Raw genomic sequence first — 27,127 nt, 5'->3', positions numbered from 1 at the left:
ATGGTTTTGATTTGTCCAGAAGTACTCAGAAATGCTAAAACTTGGGAAACTCAGTTGTTCTGAGTTCCAGCTAAACCACTTCAGCTTACCACAAGTATCAAACCCTCAAAGCTGATTTACCTGTGGGTTGACAGCGGGAAGTCACTTGCGGTGTGTAACATGAGATGGCATGTGTGCCAGACAAGCAGAACCATGCAAATACCACCTAGGTAACTCATGCAGATTTACTTTGTTTTCATTATAAATTTGCTTGTTGCAAGAAAGTGTAAAATCTGTCTGCTGCAGCATTCCTGTATAATAAAACTAATAATATTTATTTGCTTACTGTAGCGAACGTGCATGCCCACCAGCGCCTGCAAGACTGCACCCAGTTACCTTCGAGAACTGTGCACAGCCACAGGGATAGGAAGTTTCTTCCTGAACATGGGAGGTCTGAGGTCAAAATGAGAAAAAAATCTTTTATGTAAATATCCAAGGATCCTGCTGCTCTAACACTTTTAAGACTGAGCTACTGTTTCCTGGGGCTTTCCTGTTGGTGTCCCCAAGGGTGTTGTATGATCAACATACTGACAGATTTCACAATCAAACAGTGAGAATGTGTGATCAAGAACTTCACTGATCTCCAGACTAACCCTTTTTACAGGTCACAGTTTAACTTGCAATTTCCTTGATGTAGTAGCTTTAAGATTTTCTTTGGGCAGATTTACGTTGGCTGCTCTAGATGGATTTCTCAATCCGCTCTGTGTCTTCTGCTGGAAAGTGCTGGATTGAGACTGACTGATGGAAAATGCTGGATTGAGACTCATTGCTTTGCAGACAAGAAACGACAAAGTTTGCCGTCCTTTCATGCCGTCACTTGTGCACTGTATCCTTCCTTTAAACAAGCCTGGGTGGGGGGTAATAAGAACATCAGCCTCTAAGGGCTCATACATTTGCCCAATCCCTCTCCGAAATAGGATGTGATCGCTCCTCTTTGGAGCTGGAAGATGATTCAATAATTCTGCCCCAAGAGTGACTGGTGAAGCTGTCTTTTGGGAGTTCAAAGAGCCTTTTCTGAAATTCTAGTGAAGTCCAGATGTCTCATAGCTTTTGTGATCTTGTGAGCAGTTTTAGAGGGAAAATCTGTGGCGGATAAGGCTATGAATCATCCGTCTATCCTGTGTTCATGAAGAAGAAATAAAAACCCCAATCCAAAAAGAATCCATTTAATTCTGGAATTTTCTGACCTATTTTGGTGCAAGCTGGTCTAAAAAAAAAAATTAAACTACTCTCCTGATGAGTTTCTCATATTGTTTACTTTTGCAACGTTCTCTGTGGACTAGCAGCCAGAAATGACGTCCACCCCTCGTCCAGCATCAGAGAATAAGAACTTCAGAGGAAGGAATGCAACTTCATAAATAGCAAACCACAGACACTAATGGGGAGCAGAGGCAAACCTGCAGGTTAAAAATTCGTTGCAAGAGAAGCCCATACATCCATACTGCCTGGAGATTCAAAGATGATTTCAGCTCAAGCCTTTGTTTTTCTTCTCTTCCTCTCTTGTCCTTTTTCATCATATCAGCAGAGAAGAGCAGGTAAGTAATTTTAATTATGTCTGTATTTTTTGGACTTGTATGCTTTCTAGACTCCTACAAAAATTTTGTTTTGCAGAAGGGAATAGGAAAAAGGTAACATTTCAATTGCATCTACTGAAAGCTAAAAACAATGTTTAGGGATTTTGTAGTTTCATATGAAACACGAAGCTTAACTGTTTAAATGTTCAGTCTTACATTTTTCCCCAGTTCCACTCCTGCGTAGTGAAGTTTTTTTTGAGAAAAGCATTTATTCTAGGGCAACTGGAAATTGTGTTGTGTTTTGTAATGACCTGCAAGAGACACATCACATTACATTAATCTGCATTTTTCATGTGATTTAAGTTAAAAAACCAGACCATACAGAATGTCCTATATCAGGATCCTTAGATAGTCTCTGCTTGTGCACACAGAGCTAAGGGAAGCTTTGACTTCTAGGAATGTAGCCATACTAAATTCATTAGAAAAGTTTCACTTCTGTGAACAGCTTGTTAGGGGAATGCTCGACTTGAAGAGCATTCGTGAGATCTGGCAGACCTAGGCTGTGGACCAGAGAGTCAGGTGTTTGCTTGTGGAGACAGAATGAGTCTGTGGAGAAGGACACATAGTAATGCAAATGTCTGCAAGTGCATAGATTTCCTTTGGAAATCGCTCCTGAGTGGTTGAATCATTATTGTGAATTTCAATATTAAAAAAAAACCCCAAACTTTTATTTTAATTTACATCTTGCTACTAGGGATGGAAAATTCTTCCCAGGAATAACGGAAGCTGCCTGAAGCCTTCATGCGGAGCTTATTCAAAACCTCTGTTTGAAGTCAGAAATCATGTGCAAGCTCCTTGTTTTCAATAAAATAAGAAACACCACTTTAATTCAGTCTTTCCATCTTAGAATGACACATTTGTGGCTTCAGTTTAGTTCCCAAACCAACATGTATTGGAGACGTTACAAATATTCGTGAAGTCCTCTTGGTTCTGTGCAGGGAAGATCCATGAGGCTCTCTGGCTCATTTGTTATGTGAGAATGCCGAAGTTGTTGTACTAAGTCAGTAGCACGAACTCTCATCCTGCCTTCGGCACTGGCAAATTGTTCATGCTCAAGGAGGCAGACCCCTAACTCCGGTTAATTTTCCCCTGGATGCACAGTGCTGTTTGTAGAAGATAATGTTATTTCTCTCTTCATAAAGGATTGCTTGCACTGTAGGCATGGTGTGACTTCTGCTAGGGGCTGGATTAACCTAAGAAAAACTAGAGAAATGAGGTGGTACTTTCTCACGGCAGATAGGAGAATACCAGAGTTGAACTTCGTGTCCAATTGTTTTTAAATGGTTCAAGTTCTCTTAAAACTTACATAATTCTAGAAACAATGAGCTACTTCCATTCATGCTTCTTGAGCGAAGCTGGAGTATAGACTAGATTCTTAGCATGTCACAAACGACTAGGCAAGTCTAGAATGTAGCAGATGGGAGGGAAAAATCATGTTAATCTGCTCTAGGTGACCTTGTAAGATGATTTATATCCTCTGTTCAGCATAGCTTAAACAGGATTTTGCAATGTTGCATGGATGAGCAGATGTATCCTTTGTGTCCCAAAGCCACTACACAGCAATTTGAAACTGCCGCTGTGGAAAAAGAACCCCTCTCCAGCAAGAAAAAAGTTGGTACTTGAGAACAGGCGCAGCAACAGCTGATGTGCTGGTTTTCCACGTTCAGTGCTTGGCAGCACATTTGGGATAGACTCAGCAAACAGCTTTACTTTAGTAGTGCCCTTCACAGCAGCTTCCACAGTACTGAATTATTAATTTGCTTCTTTTGGCAGCAAAGCCTTCCTATGTGCGAACTGCAGGGACCGTGCCAGATTAACAGCTACCACAACTGCCAGACTGCCAGGCCAATTTGTTTGTGGAGGGGTAACTGTTACCTACCTGAGAAGCATGGCTGATTATCACTGCCTGTCCCGCCCAGAGCTAATTGTACCCCATGTGCAAGTCGGTTAATTCCAACGATCTTCTAGTTAGGAACTGGCAGAGACTGGTGTGGAGGAGCCTGTGTCTTTAGTATTAAGCTGAAGTTAATAGTATCAGTTGCTTTGTACTGCTAATGGCTCTCTTCTGTGTTTTTCTCAACCACTCTGGGTTTTTTAGGAGGTGAAGTTGGGCCAGAAATGCTGGAAGAGATGAGAGAAACTAACCGTGTGCTTACAGAAGTTCGAGACTTGTTGAAACAGCAGGTAGGTGAGAAAGGGACCTAATTCCTTCTATGCTGCACAAGAAAGATCTCTGAATCCTCTGCCACACGTGCCGAGTTCTGGAATTGGGGGGGGCTGCTTCTGGTGTTAAGTGAAATGGGCAATAGAACCATTGCACTGCAAACCAGAGTTGAGAGGTGGTCTCCTAGTCAGATTCGTAATTCTGAGATACAGCGGATTCATTTGAATTCCAAATTCTGCTGCTCAGAACTGTGTCTGCTGTAAAACAGTGTACATGGAGCACGAACTCTTAACAAATAAAGACACACACACACAGTGGGTATATATTTAACTGGAAAAACAAGTCACTTTTTCCTTGGTTTTGTGCACTCATGAAATCAGTAAAGAGTCCAAACTTGGAAGATGGAAGAGACCTTTCAGCCATCTATTAGGGTCCTGGAAAGGGAAGTCATATGGAGTCTAAACAAGCTCTGTATTCACTCTTTCCTCTCCTTTTAATCCAAAGCCTTTCTGGCTCTGGTAGTTTCTTAGGGAATTTGGAACTTCTTGGGTGCTTGAGATCTTTTCCCATTTTAACGAGGAGATGGTGGTTTGTCTGGTCAACTCTCTTTTAAGTATAGAAAAAGGTTCCATTCTCCCTTTATCCACTCTGGGAGCTGAGGGCAGCAGCCTCTGCCTGCCAGATAATTGGAATGGCAGACAGGTCCCTGTGCCAGTGCAAACTGGGCGGCCTCTAATCTGCAAAAACATCTGTTGCATGGAGTTACTCTCACATTTCAGGCTGCTGCATAAATACCCAGTGTTTACTAGGAATCAGGTCAGACATGGTTCCTGGCAGCCTCCAGCAATGATTTCCAGTGTTCCCTTCCAGCTTAGCACTGCTTCTCCATACAGGTTTTCTGTTTGTTCTTTCTCTCACTCTTGCCACCTACTTTTTCCTTTTTTTTTTTTTAATCCATGGCCTTTTTGTCAACAGCACTTTCAAGACAACTCTTCCTCGGAAGACAAACTTGCACATACAACTGGAGGGCCAAGGTGGCAGTTCATAAGTTCTTAATCTGTGCAAAGGTTTTCTAAAACTTACTTTTCCTTGATTCAGCATCTTGGGATGCTGGCAATAAGGATGGCAAAAGGCATAACAATAAAAGGCCAGATCGACTCTCCTGAGCCAACAGCTGAAGGCACAAAAGAACCACTGATATTCATTAGCAGTGCTCCAAATTCTTTACTCTGCTCTCTGTCACCCACTTCTGATGGGAGATGTTCTGGGGATTTGGGTTAGATCTGTCTCTGCATTAACTATTCAAAATACATGACCCCAGGTGGTGTTGAAGGGAAGAGAGAATCTAAGATAAAAAGAAAGCTTGCCCTTAAAGCTGGGAGCTGGCAGAGAGGCGTGAGTAGAAGCTTTTGTCCAACTGGAATGACAATCGTGAAAACATAAAGCCCACAGGGTGTGGAAGGGTGGTCCTGAGCATCACTTGTAGATAGCCAGTGAGGCTTTTACAGGACAGAAGTCGGCTGGGGTTGCTGTTTAAGATGCTAGGGATAAATGTTAGCTTGAGACTGATGTGCTTAGTTGTGCCTGTCCCATATTCCTTTCTTCACCAAAGGAACAGCATCTTTGCACTGCTTTACTGAAGCAAGCTTGAAGGAATAGGAGCCTGGAGGAGACCAGAGGAAGTCTGGAGGGAGGAGTTTTCATGAACAGATTCTAAATCTCCTCGTGGCAAGGGCATTAAGGCCAAAGAATAACATAAGCAATGTCAGATTAGGTTATTCATGTATCTGCAAAAATGGCTCACAGGGGAACCTCCTCCTGACTTGACTTACGCAGTGCCTGGACTGCAGATAAAGCAGACCTCTCTAGGACTGCTAGTTCAGCATCTTCTAGAGTAGAAGAACCAAATGAAGTAGATTCATGTTTCTCTATGACACTTGTTTCTGTGTATTCAAGTCAAGTGTTTCCTGCATCTGGGACAGAATATTATTATCAAGTTAGCCTGTAGAAACACTACACCAGGGAGTGACTTATGGCAGGGAATACAAGCCACCTCAGCTTCCAGAAAGTCTGCAACACAGATTTTGGGGTACAAGTTAATTTGTTTGTCAATAGCTGTGCAGTCTCACAGAGACACCCTGTTTTCTGACAGTGGGGCTATTAGTTTGCGTGGGAACAAAACTCAGCCTTTGGGTAAATGGTGGTTCTTGTTTTCTTCTAGATTAAGGAGATAACATTCCTGAAGAATACAGTCATGGAGTGTGATGCCTGTGGTGAGTTACTGAGCCCAGTCCTATGTTCAACTGCCTCCTCCAAGTCCTTTGTGCCATTGTGTCCAAACAAAAGTAAAATGCTACCTGTGACCATCTCCCCAAAGGAAATGGCTTGTTTCACAATTATCCCGAGTGTCACAGGGTAATACTCAGTGATGCTTTTTTCCCCCCACGGCATTCTGCACACATGGACCAGTGTTCCATGCTGTTCTCGTGGTTCAATAGCTGAAGGCGTTACCCCTTCCCTGAGCATGGGGTGCAGAAGTAGCCTTAAAAAGCTTATCTTTCCTTCCAGCAAAACCCAGCATTTGCTTACTTCCACTATTTCTGAAGTAAGCTTTGTTAGTGGTGTTGTGCCATACCACGCTGTACTTCTCAGGGTAGCCACATTCTAGTGCGGAAAGCTGCCCAACCACATCTCCTAATAAGCCAGCCCATGGCTGATGTTAGAATTGCCTGGGAATGCACACTGGGCATCCTGTGGGATATAGTTGGCTACTCCTGAGCTGCAAGTGGAAGAGAACATCACCCCCAAGAGGCATTGCTGCGCTATTCCTTCCATCCTAGTGCTGCCACCATCCAAGCAGAGGTTTACAGAGGTTTCAGGAAACAGGGTCATAAATTTTCCCATATAAGTCTTGCCCTGTGCTCCCCAATACATGTGTGGGTTTTTTTCTAGACTGGAATTTACTTCCAGTGTATCTGGCTTTCAGAAAGCATGGTTCTTGGAGATGCTCTATTATTTGCCAGTACACTCAAAGGGTGGAGCAATAACCACTTCTGCATTTGGAGAGATTGTACTTCTGCTGGAAAAGAGATTAGCCAAAGCTTCTGGGACCTGCAGTACACAAATGCATTCATCCACAGCAATTGTTTTAATAATTTGCTCATAAAACTGTCCTGAACTTTCTCTCTGTTACTTGATTTCTGCCTTTCCCACTTGCTATTCTGCTTTATATGCGTTCTTCTCCTGTACTCCTTACTGTAGAATTTGAGCCTTTTTTAGTCATGCATTGAACAATGTGACTCACAGCAGTTGTGTGCTTCTCTCGTTATTTCTCAGAAAGAGAAGCATGAAGAGAGGAGGCCTTGCTTTTAGTGAAGATTTTGCAGCTGGCGGTGGTAGAGTGTTGGGGTTTGGTTTGTCTTGTTTCAGGTTTTTTATGTTGGGCTTTCAAGCTGGAGAAAGTAGGAGCAAAAAGTGTCCTTGCCACTTGGAGTAGTGGGTGTGGGAGACTCGTGACAATTCTAGATGCTGGGAAAGTTTATTCACAGTCTTGAAAGTTATTCACAGTCAGTAAAGTTCTGCATCTCATACAGATTAATTGTGCAAGTTCTCTTGTGCTGTCCTTATCATGAGGATAAGGACAAAAACCTGGCATTTGGCCTAAAACCTTTAAGGAAGGCTGGTGTGCAGCAGTGTGGGGACAGGCTCGATGTGTTCAGAGTGCTTCTGAGTAGGACTACAGTAGCATTTTACATGGGTTACACTTTCCTACACATCACACATAATGCTTTGGGCTTAGATAGACCACATTGCTGTATTCCAGCCTAGAATGTCTGCATAACAGATTGATTTCTCATCTGTCAGGATGATGTGAGGTTTCCTAGTCCTGTGGAGACAGCAGGTAGCATGTTATGCATAACATTATGGCATGAGAGCCTTCCGTGAGCCTGATGTGAGTGCATTCCTGCTACGAACCAAGCTGACCTGTTTAACATGCCTGCCTTCTACAGCAGAGATTTTGGCTGACAGCCCTCCACAATGCTTCCCAGATTTAAGCCTGTGTGGGTTCTGCTTTAGCCAAATGTCCATGCCACCACTGAGGTGTAGTTATAGAGGAACCAAGGAGAGAACCGATCTCTGTTGGACTCCACAAGCAAGGGCATTACACCAATGAGGAAGGGTGGCACAACAAGAGTTTTGGACTGGGAGCTAAGACTTCTGGGGTTGCTTATCTATTTTTTGTCTGCTTTGACTCAGAAATCTGTCAAACTGCTGCTTCTGGCTTCATTTTTCTGTTTACAAAACAGTGCTACAACTGCTCAGCTCTCAGAAAGGTTGTGAGGAAATGTCTGGGGTGTGAAGCACACTGATATCTTCTGAAACAATGGGACCACCTGATGATAGCCTCTGGCAGAGACAGCTCTGTTCTTAACGTTCCTCTTGTCCTGCAGGCATGCACACTGAGGTGACAGGCCCTGTCATCACTGTGACACAGTTTAACAGATGCCTCCCAAACTCCTGCTTCCCTGGAGTGACCTGCACTGAGACCGGCACTGGCTTCCGCTGCGGACCCTGTCCCCCAGGTTATTCAGGCAATGGGTCCCACTGCACAGATATCAATGAGGTAAAAACACGAGTAGAACAGGCTGGGAGTTACAAAACTGGCTCGCTCCTGTTGGAGTGTTGCACGTTTATCTTGTAGTTGTAAAGAAAAGTCTTGCAATTCCCTTAGGAGGTGAAGTTCAACAGAAACATCATTTCAATGGAAGGAAGTCTGGATCTTGCCCTCCTTAAGCTCTGTTCCATGTTGGGTTTATATCCAGTCTAGCTAGGCATTTCTTTCTAAAAGATACATAGGCTCCAACAAAATAAATCTTTTCATTTGTGCCACACAAGAAGGCGAGTTTGGAAGACCAGAACAGTCCCTTTTGGTCTTACAATCTTTTGAGCTAAAGGCTGATGAGTTGTTAGAGATAAGATTTATTATGTGTGGAATGGAATCAAAGCTTCCCGAATAGTCCTTTATACAATAAATCTTACCACACTACTTGCTTTACTTCTGCCTTTAAACCTTGTGAGGCAGATACTGTTTAATTTATTTATGTTTTTTTTAGAATGTGTGGCATTCTGTCAAGTTTACTCTCTGCGTGTTTGCAAAGTTTTACTCAACCATTATTTCTGCGTGCCCATAAGATTCCTTAGTTCTGTGGTTCCCAGACCATAGTCCTGTGCTCACTGCTTAGTCCACCAAGTAACTCTTAAGTGCCTTGCAAAGCCGTACAACCTCCACGGCACTTCAGTTCAAAAACCTGCTGAAGTTAAAAGGGTCCATGAGAGATTTTGAGATTGATGATAATCTGTTAGTCACCAAAATGTGGGAACCACTGTATTACTGTAATGCATCTGCTGGTACGGAGCATAAGTATTCAGTGAAAATAATGAAGTGTTGGAGAAAATAAAGCAAGCATTAATAGCAATTTTGGAAAGACTGTTGCTTCCCAGAGAAGTAAACAAACAACTGTTCTTGTCTTTCAAAACCAGTGTAAGAAATTATCCAGTTCTCTGGATTCAGAGACTGCCAGGAAGGAAAGTGTGCAGTGAAGCCAGCTCTTTGCCTGGGCAATTGATGTCACCTAAGAAGAATTAGTCCTGAAAGTTGATTTGTTTTACTTGTCTGCACATACTGGAACTTGGGAGAACAACTGAGATGGGGAAACTGCATTTTCCACTCGCAAGGAAAGCCAGGAACTTCTATGCATTTTTGGTTTATTCTTTAAAAATAAAAGTACAATAGCTGGATCTCACCCAGCAAGGCCTGCTTTGAGCTGCCTTCACAGCTGGCCTGGAGCGAGCCTGCCTCACAGTTCTGCACAACCTTTTTCTTGTTTACAGTGCAATGCAAACCCCTGCTTCCCAAAGGTCCAGTGCATTAACACCACCCCTGGCTTCCGCTGCGATCCCTGCCCTCCTGGCTTCACTGGGCAAATGGTCGAAGGGGTTGGACTAGCTTATGCCAGGGCCAACAAACAGGTAAGGCTCAGAAACATTTCTGTCTCCTTCAGAAGCCGTTAACTCTTTCCCCTCTGTAATTGTAATGCAAAGGTCTTGGCACCTACAAAGAAATGGGAGGGAAATGCAAGATGACTGCATTGTGCTGGGGGGGAGCCTGAGGCAGTGAGAGGAGGCTTGCCAACGATGTCCCAGCACAGCAGCAGCAGCGTGCCCTCTACTCCGAGACCTTACCTCTGCTGAATTTATGCTGGACAGAATGTTACATTTCTGACACATTTGTGGCTCTGAAGCCAGACTGGAGAATCCTTCGCACAAGGATACAGAAGAGTTTGTGCAGCTACTGCCCGCCCCCCCTGCCCCAATGCTTCCCTGACAGCTGTAGGCAGATTAAAGTAAAAAAACCCAAAACACCCCAACCGCCTAGTCTTAGTATGGTTTATAAGAATATATTGCCAAAAGCAGGAACGGCATGTGGCTTGTGTTATTTAGAGAGCTGCTAGCTGGTCATAGGACACAGTCTGTGACCTTCTTGCTCCATTGACTCTCTTCTGTCCTTTTACAGTAAGGAGATACTCTGACAGCTCAGCTCAGAGCTAAGCTATTTTGCCAGGCTAAAATCTCTGGTGACTCTGTAGAGGGTGACCAGCTTGCTGGGGGGTAGAAGTATTGTTGGGATCTGACTGAAGCTGGTCTGAAGGAGAACCTTGAGCTGTGGGTCCTAGCAAGGTGTGACAGGAGCTTTGCTTCTGCATCTAGTGATGCCCTAATCCTCTAATCCTCTGTGGTGTCTGTTTAAGAGTGAAGTTAATATCTATTTTATCCTTCCCGGACAGGTCTGTACTGACATCAATGAATGTGAGACGGGTGCTGCCAGAAATTGTGTTCCAAACTCTATCTGCATCAATACACGGGTAAATATTATGGGAAAGCCTCACATGGGTGTCTCTTCCCCAGGCTCTGGGGCCTCTGTTAGCTGTGGCAGTCCAGCCGCTGAGGAAGGTTACAGCAAAGGTTTGCTGGGAATGACGTTCTAGTTAATTCCCTATTGCTTTTTCTTGCAGGGATCCTACAAGTGCGGGGCTTGTAAACCTGGCTTCGTTGGGGATCAGGTCACTGGTTGCAAGAGCCAGACAGTGAGGCGCTGCCCTAATGGTGAAATCAGTCCCTGCCACGAGAAAGCACAGTGCATCGTGGAGCGCGACGGGTCCCTGTCCTGCGTGGTAAGGGCCAAACCTCCCTGCGCCTGGGGGGAACCTCCCTGCGCCTGGGGGCTGCTGGCTCCCCTTTCCCTCGCACTGTGCTCGCTCTCCTGGGTCTGCCACTGCCCTCTCCTGGAGAGCACGCCTTCCCTGCGCAGCCCTGCTCCCCACCACCACCTGAGCCAGGGCAGGGCCCCTTTCCGTGCTCTCCGGGGAAGCTGGACCGCTCCTGGCACCTCAGATCCACTGTTGTTTGTTTGTTTGTTGGGATTTATTTGTTTGCTCGTTTGTTTGTTTTTCCCTGAAGCGCTATATATTTGTCAGTCATGAAACATTACACACGGCTGGGTAGGGAGAGGCACTGTTCAGCAACCTGCTGGAGCCAAGAAGTTTTGCTGCTGCATCTGTCTTTATAATCTCAGGAACAAGCACAGAGCTTGTATCTGAGCTATTTAAAATGCTATTTACAGCATCCATCTTTCTTCCAGATAATATTTTTCCTGTAGAGCATTGCGTACCTGAATTTGCAATGCTTTGTGCTGGTTCTCATGGAAAGCCTTCAATTTTGGAGGCATACTGCCATCAGGGGACTCACCAGTAGCCTCATTTTGTTTATCTGCTGTCTTCCAGTGCCTCGTGGGGTGGGCAGGGAACGGCTATGTCTGTGGGAAGGATACGGACATTGATGGAGTCCCTGACGAGAAGCAACGCTGCTCTGACAAAAAGTGCCGCAAGGTAATTGTCTCCTGTTTAGCGGGAAGCAGTGCCTAACCAGAACGGGGCAGTTCTGATTTGAGGGGACGCCTTGGGTGCTGGTGAGACCCTGCCCAACCTTCAGAACTCAGGCTAAAGGACATGCAGAGCTTCCCAGCAGGCCCTCTGTTGCTTTCCTTTCAGGATAACTGTGTGACTGTCCCCAACTCTGGCCAGGAGGATGCAGACAGGGATGGAATTGGAGATGCTTGTGATGATGATGCTGACGGAGACGGGATATTGAATGCTGAGGTTTGAATTCTCATGTTTAAGCTATTCCATACCTAAGTGTACCCAGAGGTCCTGCAAAACAACTTCTCAGAGCAGCTGGTCACATACCTCAGAACTTTCATCTTTCTTACTCCTTAGTAGCATGCTTGCTGCCAAACATTTCCCCTCAGCCAGTCCCTCTCTCCCACAGGACAACTGCGTGTACACACGCAATGCAGACCAGCGCAATGCGGACAAGGATAACTTTGGTGATGCCTGTGACAACTGTCGCCAAGTGAAGAACAATGATCAACGGGACATTGATGGCGATGGGAAGGGAGACGAGTGTGACGATGACATGGACGGAGATGGTAAGAGCTGCTGGAGGGCATCCTCAGAGAGGAGCAGATGAACTGACCTAAGAACCAGAGAGCTATCCAGCACCCAGCTGGAGAGCCTTGTGGCAGGTGCCAGCCTTCAGAGGCTTCAGCTCTACAGGAGCGGAACTAATTTCTGATGGGATGAAGCACAGCTCAGCTCTTCAGATGCCAAGATCAACCCAGCATCCTTCACAGTTCAGCTCTTGCAGGGTTTAAAGATTGATCATCAGGATGGTGCTAACAATTTTTTATTAGCACAATCACATCAAACCTGTGTCAGACTTAAGAAAGATGTACCATGCAAACTGATCTCAGTCCAGACAAGGACACTACTTTGTGCTGCAATTTAAACTTATGAAGAAGTATGGGAATACCAGAGTTGTTAGCAGCTACTGGCTCAAGGCAGTATGTGTCAGAGGTGTCTTCTGGGGCAAAAAAACACCTGGCTGGCTTTGAAAACAGCCTGTGCACTACTGATGCTATATTTGCACAAAGCCTGCTTTCAAAAGCCAGAAATCAAAACTGCTGCTGGTCTGAGACGTACTTATTTGTTTACAGAGTATTTCCAGTGCATCTAGGGCTGCTTGGGTCTGGCTACATCCTGCCAAGTAGCTCCCTGCTGGCATGACTTGCTGGTGTAGTAGGTAAATGCAGAGGAGTAGGAAGTGAAGTCATACAGGTTGCCAATTAGATTGTTCCTGTCCTGTCTCGGGCCTTGAGAAGGCACCGTCTACATCTTCCATGTCAAATAGCCAAGATTAACTTTGATTAACCTTGACTTATAATTATATAGACATCTGCTTTAGAGAGGAAAAGACAATCTTGGTTCAGGGAACTGCAGACAGCTTCATCTTCCTTGGCCACTCATTCCTCCACAGATAGGATCCCAGTTTGGAGCCATGTTCTTCAGTTCTTTGGCTTTCCCCAGGGAATGCCGGCAAGGACATTTCCTCTCAGGGTCATGTGCAACAGCACGCTCAGATCACGTGCGCTCCATCACGATGCAGTCTGGTGGAGCATGTTTTAAGATCAGTTGCTGCTGATCTCTTCTGTCCTCCGTAACTGCTAGATGTAATTTAAACTGTGTAAAATATACACAAAAATTGAAATTGCTTTATTACATGAATTCAGCTGTCCTAGATTTTTACCATCTCTTAGACCCGCAGATCTGGCTGCATAGAGCTTACTAGCCCTGTTGCCTTGATGGGTCCCCTTCACATGTTTTACAGGAATCAAAAACCCAATGGACAACTGCAGAAGAGTTCCTAACCCTGACCAAAAAGATAGCGATGGTGACGGAGTAGGAGATGTGTGTGACAGCTGCCCAACAGTCAGTAACCCGGACCAGGTAAGTAAGCACTTCCCATTTTGCAGTCTTAGGGGTTCATTTTTCTCCCTGAAGACAGTATCGTCTGCCTCAGACGTGTGTACCTGGTAACTCACCCAAGATGGCCTCTTGCCAATTTTAGCTGCCAGCCTGCAGTACAAAAGGTACAACCCCCCCCCTAGGATCACACATTCTGGCATGTAGAAGCATAACTCGGAGAGGAAGTGCTGCACTCTGGACGTCTCTCTTCCTACCCCATTCATCTGTGTTTAGAAATAGCGCTGCTTCAATTCATCAGGGCAGCTTGTAAATCCTGCAGAAGGAACTCTCCCACTGTTGCCAGCTCTGTCCTCAATCAGAATGGCTATGGCACTGAGGCTAACACCTCTCTGCTCTCTTTACTGCCTAATCCTTCTCTTGATCTATGGAAAGTGTAAATTATTATTGGTTTTTTTTTCCTAGAAAGATACCGATCATGATCTAGTGGGAGACGTCTGTGACACCAACCAGGACAGGTGAGAGCTTGCTGCAAAAATTATGCTTAGGTTGCATGAAATCTTGGGGATGGAGGGAGAAGGTGGCATGCGTTGGCAACGCTGTGACAGCCTGGCTTGCCTTATCTGATAAAAAGAGAGGTTAAGGGAGGTGGAATTTTCTTCAGACCTCAGGAACTTGCCAGTACGTCCGAAAGCTCACGGAGGTAAGCTTGCTGGCAGCAGGTTTGCTCATTGTTAGCTGCCACTCGCAGATTTGTTCATATGCTACACATACAGCAGAATATTTCTGATCTGTTGCTGGTGTAACCGATAGCTTAAGACTTCCATAAGGCTAAAATCACCAGCTGCTGTTACTGTTGAGGATCCCAGCTCCTAGAAAGGTGCTGCATGCCTTTTTTTTTTTAAAGCACATGCCAGCAGATAATCTTTCCCTGTAATTTTCTCCGTCAGTGATGGGGACGGCCACCAAGATTCACGGGATAACTGCCCATCAGTGCCCAACAGCTCCCAGGTGGACACAGACAATGATGGGCTGGGAGATGAATGTGATGATGACGACGACGATGATGGGATTCCAGATGAGCGACCTCCAGGTCCTGACAACTGCCGGCTTGTCCCTAACCCTGGCCAAGAAGACTCAGATGGTAAGGGAAATGGATGCACATCAGCTCTGCCTGGGGGAGGGGTCCATTCCTGGTGGCCAATGCCTTTCGGTTTGACCTCTAGAGCTAGAGAGGAGTTTAGAATTTTAAGCACTTTGGACTTTAGAATTTAGACTTTAGACAAAAAGCATTAAGACTTTAGAATTAAGCATAGACTCGAGACAGTCCCACATCATTTTCAGATGTCCAATAACCCTGACATCAGCACTGAATTTGGGAGAAGTTCTCTTCCCAAAGTATCTACAATTGGAGGTCTTTCTTCTGTTCACAACACGTCTGCAAGCAAGAGAAGCCTCAGAGTTACTTTGCAACTGAGTTAAAGGAAGATGTACCAGTGCTCTGAACACCTCCTAACCTTGCATAGACATGGCTACCTTAAACCGTGCTAGCCAAAGGCTAGCTGAGTAAGACTTGGGTACAAGGGGTAGGAGAAATTTGTGAAAGCTTGTGACTCCCTTTTCTCCTCCTGTGCTCTCAGGTGATGGCGTGGGAAACCTTTGTGAAGATGACTTTGACAGAGACATGGTGATTGACAGAATCGATGTGTGCCCAGAGAACGCAGAAGTGACACTCACAGACTTCCGGGCCTTCCAGACAGTTGTGCTGGACCCTGAGGGCGATGCACAGATTGACCCCAACTGGATTGTCCTCAACCAGGTAGGAGCCTGCTCCAGGATGGGCTACTGGCTCCAGTGGGAACAAGCCTGTACCAAACAAACCTCTCCCCTGGTCACTTAACAAAAGTTAAGGTAGTAGGTCTGGAACTACACTAACGAGTCAACATTCTTCTTTCTTAGGGCATGGAAATTGTCCAGACCATGAACAGCGATCCTGGCCTGGCTGTAGGTGAGGCACTTAGTATTGTCCTGTTGGAAAATTATCGCTTATTAACTGCATACTTCTCGGTACAGCTTTTACAAATACTTCAGTCCCTACCTGATGATTCCATCTACCTCCTGGGCAAATATTTTCTGTAGTAGGCAGAGTCTCCAGATTTGGCGTAGCAAAATCCATCTCCCCCATCTGAACCCAGAAAGAAATGGATCTACATTTTGTCTTAGAACACAAAGTATTTGTCTTTCCTACCACTTACAGGTTACACGGCATTCAACGGAGTGGACTTTGAGGGCACATTCCACGTCAACACTGCCACAGATGATGACTACGCTGGCTTCATATTTGGTTACCAGGACAGTTCCAGCTTTTACGTGGTCATGTGGAAGCAGATGGAACAGACATATTGGCAGGCAAACCCCTTCCGAGCAGTAGCAGAACCTGGAATTCAACTGAAGGTAAAGAAGCCACTGAAAAAGAATTCACTAGTGGATTCTGGCCTTTCCCTTAGCTGTGCTGCTCAGACACACACAGCGGGGCATGAGCTGTAGTCAGTCAATCCTTTATCTGCACATTTTACTGGTCTCTTCCCTGTCTTAGGCAGTGAAGTCTAAAACAGGCCCCGGTGAGTATCTCCGCAACTCTCTCTGGCACACCGGAGACACCACGGACCAGGTCAAACTTCTGTGGAAAGACCCTCGTAATTCTGGCTGGAAAGACAAGACATCTTACCGCTGGTTCCTGCAGCATCGGCCACAAGTTGGCTACATCAGGTGAGGGGGTTACCTTTGCACGGCTGAGCGCAAGTTTCACACGCAAAAGCAGCATCTCTGGTGCAGTCCTGTGGTAAAGGGAGAGTGTCTGACCGAGGGATGATTTCTACAAGGGTGCACCAGTCTTCTGTTCCTGTCCTACATGTGCTTGTTCTCCCCTAGAGCTCGCTTCTATGAAGGCCCTGAAGTGGTAGCAGACACTGGAGTTGTCCTTGATACAACCATGCGAGGAGGACGCCTGGGAGTCTTCTGCTTCTCCCAAGAGAACATTATTTGGTCAAACCTGCGTTACCGCTGCAATGGTGAGTTAGTTTGGAAAGTCAGGTGCAGAAGTTTTTGCCGTTGTGCTTTCCAGACGTTCACTAGTTCATGGATAGCCTACACGTACATCTGCAACATAGCTTACAGTATTTTTCATTTCTGGTTCTACTTCTAATCTCGATTTGCTTTAATCTTGTCCTCCTCAGACACCATTCCAGAAGACTATGAAACATTTAGATTTCAGCAAGACTAACCTCAGATTTAAACGTCTGTCCAGCCCAACTTGCTTTAAAAACTGTGCTCAGCTGCCCCACTATTGCTCTGGTATAAAGAACTGTAAGTAACGTACCACTGCCCTCCGCACAGCACCACGTGCCAACGCATTATCTGGCATCTTTCCTACAACAGCAACTTTCTTTAAACGCTACGAAAAGCTATTGGAACGGCAGAGGTGTAGGCAGCGAGTGTGAACAGAAGCCCGTGCTGCTGTAAACACTAGTTTTCTACGCTACATGGAAAAAGATGTGCTGAGAAGCTACCTGTAGTAGCCGGAATTGTTCGAGTAAGTTTAGTGTGGCTGATTCCCAGGAATCTCTTCCCTACTCCAAGGCTCTCTCGAGTGTGAATGTTGTTTTCCGTTTTGAGACCTACTGCAAAGCAAGCCCAGCACTAGTCTGAAAAGGACACAGAGAGCAGCCTGTGTACGACTTGCTCACAAAAGATGAAAAAAAAAAAAAAAAAAAGCAGCACTTTAAGGAGAGTATCTTTGTTCTGGAATGTTGGATAATAAATACTTGGAATGTTGGATAATAAATACTAGACTTCTCCTTGGTCACATGCATGTTGCTTTTTCCTCTTCTGAAACTTTTCCGGTACAGATGTGTAACAGAGAAGCTCTCAGAAGCTGAAAGTGATAGCACAGTTAGAGAGCCCTCAGCTGAATCAACATTTCCGTTCACAGCGCACACGCACAGGCCGCTTTGTCTTTCAAGACCCTCCCTCTAGTTAGTGTCCTACCTCCTCCTTGTAAGCGGCAGTTTTGGAGCGATAAGTGAAAGCTTTATGCTTGACCTGTCCTACGCCACCATGCCAGAGCTCCCACAAACAGCCCAGGAACTGGGAAAGCTGAGGCCGGTAGCAGCGCGGGTGCTCCCGAGCTGGGAGCAGCAGGCAGAGTGGGGCTGTAATCCCATCGCCTCGAAGCTGCTGTGAGCCCGTCTCTTCCAGGTAACCAATAACCCAGCAGCATTCCAGGCTGCCCAGAGAGCCAGGAAAGGCCAAACTGGGCAAGATGCTGCAGGTAAGCAGTTCACCTTAATGAGACTGAAACTTGCTCATGGTTTCAGGAGACGACCTGCTCGTGGTTTCAGCAGGCAGCTCCCATTGAGTAGCTGAAGGCGCGCTCCGGGGAGTCAGGAGCTCGCCCCGGGAGGCGGCCGAGCGATAAATACCCCACACTGGACGCGCCGCTTCTGTTTGATGTTACCAAATGAGCCAAGTGTGAACATAGCTTCTCCTCTCCTCTCCTCTCGGCAAGCTGATGGCAGAAGCTGCACTTCACCCAGCGCGGGTCTCCCCAGCTCCGTGCATCTGAATTTCCTGTTCTGGAGGCAGCAGCGTAGGCAGAGATCTGCCGAAGGAACCCCGGTCTCGCTAACTGGCTCCTTCAGAGGCTGTTTGCTTGTGATCACAGCACATCCAGCACATCTCCCTTCACCCTTCCAAGGCTGTCAGGAAAACAGCCACCAAATTTTCTTTCCCCAAGAGGAAAAAAAAAAAACCCAGAGAGGTTTTTTTCTGCCACAAGGCAGGCCAGAGTACAGCACGTCCTCCACAGGGTGCTGTATGAACCGCAGGGCCCTTCTATTGCTTGTAAGAATCCGATGCCAGAGTGGGTAAGGGCAGAGGTGGCGCGTTTGAGGGCAGCTTCTCCCCAGCAAACCAGGCCCCGGCTCACAATAGTGATTGCAAATGCACCTTTCCAACAGACAAGCATAAAACAGCATCAGAAAAAGATTAATCCCGTTCAAAATAACGGCCCGAGCAGAGGGGGAACTGCCCGTTCCCTCCCGGCTGCCTTAGGAACACAGAACTCTTCATCGCTGACCAACCTAACGCAAGATGCGGTGAAATCTACACCCAGTTCGTTAAAGCACGCACATATGACGGGCTAGTTAGGCAAGTCTCAACTTCTATGTGCTCGTTTTCTCTTGCAAAAATCGAGCAACTCAAACAGAGAGACTCCCCATACCCCAGAAAGCTCCAAAGACACCCAGAAAGGGGCCAGGCTCTGACCCGAGCGGAGCAGAGCCGGCCACCACGGCATCACCCGGGGCTTCAGGACTCGGGGAAAAGTGCAGGAGATGGTTTAAGTCCCGAGCCTTCGCACAACGCTTTGCATCTGTTCCCTCTTGAAGAGCGAGCCAGAGCAGTTCTCCTAGCTGTAAGAACCCAGCTAATCAAAAGAATCTCGTTTTGCTATTTCATTAAAACCACGAGCACTGAAAACACCAATATTTCAACACTGAAAACCATCAGGAAAAAAAGCAAACAAACGACAAATGAAACTAAGAGAAAGCTAAGCAGCCAGAGACAAAAACATTTGAACTTTTATTACATTTCATTTACAAATAATGCAAAGATACAAAGACAAAAGCCTTCACACAAAAAAGAAAAGATTGAAAAGAATGTACATTTAGTTGAGCTGCTTTTTTCACATCATTTCTCAGATTGCAAACACTTAAAGCCAACTTCAGTTTTCCACTTTACCTATAGAAAAACACAATAAATAAAACTTTTATGTCGCAGGGACAACTTTTCCAGAGTTCCTGTGCCACCAACGCTGTAGCTGAATATAGGATTGCATATATCAGTGAAATAATCCACAAATTATTTTAATAGAAAAAGTTTAGCTTGTAAAGAACAGTATATTATACTGTCTCTGAAAATGCATAAATCTGACATTTTTCCCCAAGCTCAATGAACTACACAAAGTTGTTTTTAGCTGCCAGTCTGTGAGAGAAGCTGCCAAAAGCAGCTGTATTTAATTTTATTAAAATCAAACTTTCCCTTCATGAGTACTACTACATTTAACTTCCACTTCTTCTACAAGGAATCCTTCCACAGATGGGGGCTCCGTTAAGGTCTGAAGAAAAAGTATCTAAAAGTTCTAATTCCTCCCCAAAATAAAACCTCATTACCTACTGTCTTATTAGTTACTAGCTAACTGAAATACAGTATTTTAATTACTACGCTGCATAACGCCGACCAGAGACTGGTGGATGTGTACAGGGTATACTGGTACACGTGGTTATCATCCGAGGGGGTTGATGCTCATGCCATGAATAGTCAGGATCCCGTAAGTAACGAAAGTTTTGTTTAAGCAAGCCCTATACCCTCCCCCCCCTCCCCCCCCGACATTGTGCCCCGCAAGCATTATCATCTAACTCTTATATTCATCATCTACTCTGCAAGGACAGAAGGTTTACCTATTTATCTTCTCTATATTTAATGTCTTAGAAATTCCAAAATCGAGCCCGAGCTTCGTCTTTTCCTTTCGAAAGGGAGGCTCGGGACATTACACCTAAGCAAGGTTGTGGGAGCGCTGCTTGCTCTTCTTTCTCAACAAATAGCCAGAGCAGATTTTGTTGAATTAAAAAAAATTTGCCCTTTGTAGGGTATAATTCAACTCAATTGCTACGAGCAAGTTGAAGCCTGTAAAATTGCTGAAGGAAATTCCGACAACTCCACGACTCCAGTTCCAGAAACCAGCTCTTAATTTATAACCGGAGACCTTTCCTCCCCTTTTTTTCCTAAACCACGGTATAAAAAGGTCGGATCGAACAACCCGTAGGACACGTACAAACGAATGTTACACCCCCCCGTACAGACGGAGCAGTTCCAAAGGCGGAGGGCGACGCAGCGCGCTGAGAGCTGGCGCCTCCCCAGAGCCGACAGCGCTCTGTCACCTCGCTTTGTCCTTCGCTCTACACGACCCCTGCTCCGACTGCCTCCGCCGCAGCCCCTGCCCTACTTCCACAGCTTCATCCAGATTTGTTACAAATAGAAACCTCTGCCCACCAGCCGAAGCCTTACCCGAGGCTCCCCTTCGCCGTTACTCAGTCGTGACAAATTTACATGTATTGAGGGGGAAGCCCCCCCCTTCTATTGCACATTAAGGGAAGAACTGAAGGGTGGATGAATCTGCACAGGTCTCGGACTCATCTTTAAAGATGTAGCTCAAGTTGCATGTGGTGGAGAGTAACGTTCCCAGGGGCAGAACACACATTTCCCTGCATTTTCCCTCATTAAAAAAATCTCAACCGCAATTAAAAAAAAAAACCCTTTCATTTCACTTGCAGAACAGGGCGCCCTCGACACCTTGCAAAGCTTTATCCGCACGAGGCTGTAGCTCTATTCGATACCGAAAGTTTGAACCGGAGCCGATAGCCGGGGAAATCTGTATGTGACGTGTGCGCCGTCCCCCAGCTCCGAGAGCAGCGGCCTCACAGTGACACAAACGGATCGATCCCCTCCTGCCCTGGCCCCGGAGGCAGCACCACCCGCCGCAGCGGCAAATACTGGCCCCAGAGAACGTCAAGCCAACGGTTCTGCTCCGGCAAAACCCCGGTGCCAGTGCCTGGAGCAGTTGGGCTTCTGCCACCGACAAGAGCGGGGCCAGAATGGACTCAGGAGCCTCCACAACACCTCCGCCCCTGAGAGCTGCGTTTCTCCAGCAGAAGCACCAACCGTTTTGGTCTTGTCTCCTTTTTCAAGATGCTTTCAAAGCCGAGCGACGCCCTCCCTGTTCATTAACTGGGGTCACAAGGCTTGAACAGCTTCTGCTCAAAGAACGGATATTCCAAGCCAAGAGCCGGGAGCAGACACGGCCTCTCCACCCACGTGCCGAGCGCCCCCGGCGCCCTCCCAGCTCTGCTCATCCCCATTTATTTATCGAAGGATTCTCTAACGGCTCGGGTAAGCTGGGAGACGAAAGCAAGGTGAGAGCGGAGTTAACTGCGTGCGTCCCCTCAGCCTCTCAGGGTTTTGAAAACATTGAGCAAACACGTCGACTGCCACACAACTGCCACCGTCACCCGCCAGCAGGTCCCAGCGCCGCAAAGCCCAGCTCATCCTGCCTCATCCACCATGCAACATGAAGAAAAACACTATAAAACAAAACCTCGATCCGACAGACACTAAAAACCTGACAATTTTAAGACCGACAAAAGCCAGGCCGACACAAACACAGCTGCTCGCTCAGAGCCAGGGCACGTCTGCCCGGGTTCCCCGCAATAAACCCGGATTAAGTTCCCACCTAGGAGGTTTCTGCCACAGCGGCACTGGCAAACTCCTCCAGAAGTAGCCCAAGTCGCCTCCTGCGACAAAAGCACCCTTGGCTCCAGCCCACACCGGCACGGAAAGCGACTGCCGTTACGGACACTCGTTTATTGAAGAGGAGGAATCCCTCCACCAGCTCGGGAAACACCATCCCTTCCGTGCACGGACCGAACTGTCAGCTTTCAGAAACAGGTAATTAACATTCCCAGGGCACAGACCGACAGCTCAAATGATTTTTTTGAGTTATGAGCGCAATAAAATGAGACTAGAACCAGCAACAAAAGTCAACGTGTCCATGCTCCACAACAAACCGCTTCCACATGGCAGATCCCAGCTTCCCAAAACCGAGAAAGATGGCAAAAGGTGATTTACCCCCAACGTGGCGCTGTCCCGCAGGCAGCTCCCACCACCACTATGGTTCATTTTTTCACCGATGGGTTTATCCCTCTTGCCTGAATGCACCAACCGCCACCAAGGGGAAATACTGTTTGCACATTTGAAAAAAAAAAAAAAAAAAAAAAAAAAGTAGCAGCGTCTGGGAGCCGGTATAGGCTGAGGGCAGGCAAAATTAAAGAGTAAAATCATCTAAACTGTCACCTCCATTCCCATCCGATTGTCACGTTGTGAGAAAACATCTGAATGCTGCCACTGGGAAAGCAGAGTCTCGCGTACGCGCCAGTGGGGACAGAAATCCCTGTGGCAGGTGGCACGTGTCAGGAAGCGCAGAGAGCGCGCAGAGAGCGCGCAGAGAGCGCGCAGAGAGCGCAGTGACAGGTCCCCAGCAGCTGCTGCTGACGCCAGAGGCAGCGATTCCCGAGGCGTTTGCTTTGTTCCCAGCGCTGCAGCAGCAGGTTCCGTAGGTGCCTCGCAGCGGGACAGCAGGATAACGGGCTAACGGGAGAGCAGGACAGGGGGACAGTGGGAAAGCTTCAGGGTGCGACCGTGTCTCCAGGGCCTGTCCCTCCAGCCCAAGGGCCGCTGTAAAGCCTCGCTGTGCCGACCGCCAGCAGTCCCAGTGCTCCCCTACCCGGCTGCTCTTCGGAAACAGGGAAAAGCAGCTGGATAAACTCAAAGCGACCCGCTTCCAACAGCCAAACCGACACCAGTAACCAGCTCTGAGGGCCAGCAGGTCTGTCATGACAGCAAACAGCCGGAGACAGGTCAGGAACCATGAGCATTTCTCCCTCTGTCTCTCCAAAAAACAAGTGCTTCTTTCCACGTGGGTTTTCTGCCCCAAATTATGTCGCCTTAAAGCTGAACCAATTACTAAATTAAACCACAACAAAACAGGACCTTCGTACACAGCGGCAAACACGAACATGAGATCACTGGGATTCTCCAGGAAGCAGAAAACGTACATCAAAAATTCAACACGTAGCGTTTATTCTCCTGTAGCTACTCAACAGCAAAATTTAAAGTAAAAAGAACCGAGATAAACCAAACCCAACGCTATTTAGGCCTTTCCTTGCCTACTATTTAGTTACGAGACGACACGTGCAACCTTAAAGCAGCAACAGGTTCAGCTGGTTCCGAGACGGCGGGGCCAGAACCCGAGCGGGGAGAAGCAGCTGCCAAGCGCTGGCACGACGGCACCTCCCGCGCCAGGACCCAGCGGCCACCAAGGGCCCCGCCGCCAGCACCGCGGAACACGGGGCTACAGGCACCTGCCCTCTTCTCTCTGGTCTTGTTACCTGTGACCCTCAGAAAGCCACCGCACTCAGACCCTTCGCCTCGCAGAAGCGGGGAACCTGCGACAGAGAACGAGCATCGGGATCCTCCCCGAAGCGCCTGCGCTGCCCCGCTCCAAGTGGCGCTGGGAGCGTGAAATCCTTTGGGGCAGGGGCGTGGGAGAAGGCTTTCAGGGCTGGTCCCCAAGACGGCCGTGCCACGGCCCCTCATCCTTGCAACGCGATTACCGACGTCCAAGTGGCACGAAGACCCGAATCCCCCCTCAGCCGCGCACTCCTCCCTGCTTGCGGTTAACACGGCACTCGGCTGCGCGCTCCTTCCGCACCGTCCCTCTGCGCTACCGATCCCCTTCCCTTCCTGCGCTCCACCGCGTGGTTTTCCACAGCTGCCTCCCCGAGTCAACTTACCGAAGAAAACAGTAAACGTTATTTTACCCCTTTAGGCCTTTATTTTGATAAAATTCATCAAGCCCACATAAGGCAATATACACCACAGTTAAAACCACCCCCCTCCCCTCCCCCCCACAAAATAATAAAATAAATAACACAAATGAATATAGTACGTAATGTAGTGTTTTTGTTTTGCAGTATAGAAATTCCACACAATGATTCTGTTTAAAAAGGTAAAAATGATTTATAATACACAGTTATAATGTCATCATGGTGCCCGCATAGAAAACTGACATGCAATCCATGCCTACACTGCGCAGTATAAATAATATGCAACTAAAAATACAAAGAACAGGAACACTACAAATTTGTATTTTTTTTTTCTTTTTTCTTTTTTAAAAAGAACAGACACACGTAACAAACGCTACCTGCGCTTTCACATTGCCATCACAGTGACGGGGGTTCCATTTTTCAGAGGAATAAACGCTTTTTTTTTTTTCTGCTTTTTTTTTTTTTTTTTTTTTTTTTCCTCCTGAAAGCACAGCGTACATTGTAACCTACGGGATGATGAGGGGGCTTTTCCTCTTCCTTCTTGTACAGAGGGGGTTTCCAGGGGGAGTACCATGCTCATTAAGGGACAAGATCTCAAGCCTTAATTATTGTTTCTACAGAAATCCAAGCTTTTACAAGCAAGCGCAGTCAAGACCTTATTTCTGAGGGGAGTTTAAATGATTCCGTAAGTGATCGGATGCTGCTTTTATGCAAACGCAGAGGGCAGATTGTTCTCTGAGCTGCAGGTTCGTCTGTAAGCGTTCTGGGTTCGTGCCGAGGGTCTCAGGCACACTTTTTTTTTTTTTTTTTTTTAAAATGAATTAAATTCAAAATAAGGTATAACAACGTACAAATAATTGACAATTTCTGAAATTAATTCGCAGCCTCTTTCTGGAAACCTTTTCCCCTCTTTTTTTTTTTTTTTAAAAAAAAGGAAAAAAAATAATGACAGGTTCTCTATACAGGGAAGGTTTTGCACAGTTAGAGATCGCTGGGCGAGTGGTCACTGCCATGCAGAAGCAGTAGTGAGCCGAGAGGGTCGGGAGGGACCGACCCCGGCCTGTGCAGATTCATTCGGGGCGGCTGGGGGGGGGGGGGATGCAGGAAGCTATGTACACCGAGAGCCTCCCCCCTCCCACCCACCCGCGCTGCCACCGACAGCTGGACTTCGGGGGTTTTCTGTTGAAAGTCACAGTATTTTATACACCGAAGGTTTATTCCTATTATTTCCCCATTGTATTGGCAAATGCAACAGTCTAGCTTGGGAAATTTTATATATATATATATATATATATAGAGAGAGAGAGAGAGAGAGATATAAAAACACACGTTGTAGGGAGGGGGTAGGGTTCACTCAGCAGGTATGTTTGGACAGTAACCCTTTGAGACACCAGACAGTTTCAATATCATTTAACTCAAAAAGTTATAAATAATACTACTTTTCTTTTTTTTTTTCTTTTTCTTTTTTTTTTTTTTTTTTTTTTTTTTTGCTAAGTGATCGTTTTTCTTTCCACTCATCCGTCCCTGGATGGGGAGGGCCAGCCGCTCCCAACAGCTCTCACCCCTTCACGCACCGTTTCCCATGAAAACAGTGCTACTACATTTTCAAACCAAATCACGATTACGGGTTCTGAAAATACCAGGGCACCCGCTCCCCGTTCACCTCCGACAACCCCAGCGCCTGGTTTTGCTTCCGCATCAGCCTCGCGCAAACACGCGTTACGAAACCATCAGCTTGATGGGGAGAGGGGGAGAAACGTCTCTCTCGAAGCGCAGCTCCCACACGATGCGTCGGGAAGCCGGGGAAGCAAAACGCAAGCGCTGTTGCCATAACCGCTCCGGTTCTCAAAGGGTCGGTACCCAAAGCAGCTTCTCCCTGCCCACTCCTGGGCGCAGGGGGTGAAGCGCATCTTGTCCCACACAACCGTCACCTACTTCCCGGGATGACTCCGGCTCGCGCCTTCCCACTCCCAGAGCACCCTTCACCGTTCGCCCCGCAGGAAAGGAACAAAACCTGGATTTCTCTCCACTAGATGGTCCCTAATTTTGACAGTTGCATCCAGACGTGTTATTTTTAAATTAAGGCCATTTTAAATGTCTACTTACAAGTCTAATAAACAAGATCTCTTATATACACATGTCGTTTAAAAAAAATTAGAAGGTAGCATTTAGCAACAGCTCCCTGTAAAAGTCTCCAGTGAGGCATCACATCTCCTGCTTGGCCGCTTCATTCCGAAGTGACTCTGGTTTTAAAAAAATAGATCACAAACGAGAATGTACATGCATGAGAGTCATTTGAACGAGAGCGCGATACAGACAGAAATCCCATCCAGGAACTATGCAAACTGCAAGAAGCGGATTGAACTCGCACTGCACCTTCGGCTGTCCAAAGCGAAGGACTCGGAGCCACCCATGCCCGAAGGACTCCGGATCTCCCGGTGTATCCTCCTGGTCCGAGCTACCTCTCCCTTCTGCCTTCTTCAACTGAAAAAGCATTAGCGATCCGAAACAAGCAGACACCAGGAGTTAACCAGTACTACTGGGCTTAAATCCTGCCCAAACAACCCAAATTTCAACGAAGATGCGGGATAAACTTTCAATCGCATGGGGAGGACCACGAAAAGAAAAGACACACGTTAAGCCAAGAGATCAAAAAGGAAAAAGACAAAACCAAAACCAAAACGTTTTTAGTGCAAATGGTCAACTAATGGCACAAACGTGAGCAAACACGCACCCAGATTAGAGAGATCCCAACAACGACTCTGCTCAGCAGTGTTTGCCTGAATCTCAGGACAGCGTCCCACGGATTTCTGGAAGCACACAGAAACCTAGTATAACTCATTAAGAGCAGCCCAGCTCCTCCGCAGACCTTCGTTAGCGGGGAACAGCAAGGCAAAGCTGCCGCCAGGGGAAGGGCGCGGGTGGAAGTGCTGAGGGTGGTTTGGTTTGGGGTTGGTTGGGTTTGGTTTTTTG

The 27,127-nt window shown here is 46.8% G+C and overlaps 1 protein-coding gene across 4 annotated transcripts in view; it reads left to right on the top strand.

Moving 5' to 3' along the window:
* LOC121086183 (cartilage oligomeric matrix protein) overlaps positions 1-17,507 on the top strand; it is a 37,468-nt gene extending 19,961 nt beyond the window's left edge. For all 4 annotated transcript variants that reach the window (XM_040589562.1, XM_040589559.1, XM_040589558.1 and 1 more), the window contains exons 5-23: positions 331-1,574; positions 3,712-3,797; positions 5,999-6,050; positions 8,229-8,401; positions 9,670-9,807; positions 10,623-10,700; positions 10,851-11,009; positions 11,619-11,723; positions 11,886-11,993; positions 12,163-12,322; positions 13,561-13,679; positions 14,121-14,173; positions 14,606-14,799; positions 15,296-15,474; positions 15,615-15,663; positions 15,913-16,109; positions 16,252-16,424; positions 16,587-16,726; positions 16,892-17,507. In XM_040589562.1, the coding sequence (XP_040445496.1) occupies positions 1,499-1,574; positions 3,712-3,797; positions 5,999-6,050; positions 8,229-8,401; positions 9,670-9,807; positions 10,623-10,700; positions 10,851-11,009; positions 11,619-11,723; positions 11,886-11,993; positions 12,163-12,322; positions 13,561-13,679; positions 14,121-14,173; positions 14,606-14,799; positions 15,296-15,474; positions 15,615-15,663; positions 15,913-16,109; positions 16,252-16,424; positions 16,587-16,726; positions 16,892-16,938 (2,286 nt within the window). In that variant the 5' untranslated portion in view covers positions 331-1,498 and the 3' untranslated portion in view covers positions 16,939-17,507. The remainder of the gene's footprint in view (positions 1-330; positions 1,575-3,711; positions 3,798-5,998; positions 6,051-8,228; positions 8,402-9,669; positions 9,808-10,622; positions 10,701-10,850; positions 11,010-11,618; positions 11,724-11,885; positions 11,994-12,162; positions 12,323-13,560; positions 13,680-14,120; positions 14,174-14,605; positions 14,800-15,295; positions 15,475-15,614; positions 15,664-15,912; positions 16,110-16,251; positions 16,425-16,586; positions 16,727-16,891) is intronic.
* The last annotated feature ends 9,620 nt before the right edge of the window (positions 17,508-27,127 follow it).

Source organism: Falco naumanni, chromosome 4 (assembly GCF_017639655.2).
Source record: "Falco naumanni isolate bFalNau1 chromosome 4, bFalNau1.pat, whole genome shotgun sequence".
Lineage (NCBI taxonomy): Eukaryota > Metazoa > Chordata > Aves > Falconiformes > Falconidae > Falco > Falco naumanni.
The sequence above is the reverse complement of the archived record's forward strand: the minus strand, read 5'-3'. Positions and strand labels throughout refer to the sequence as shown.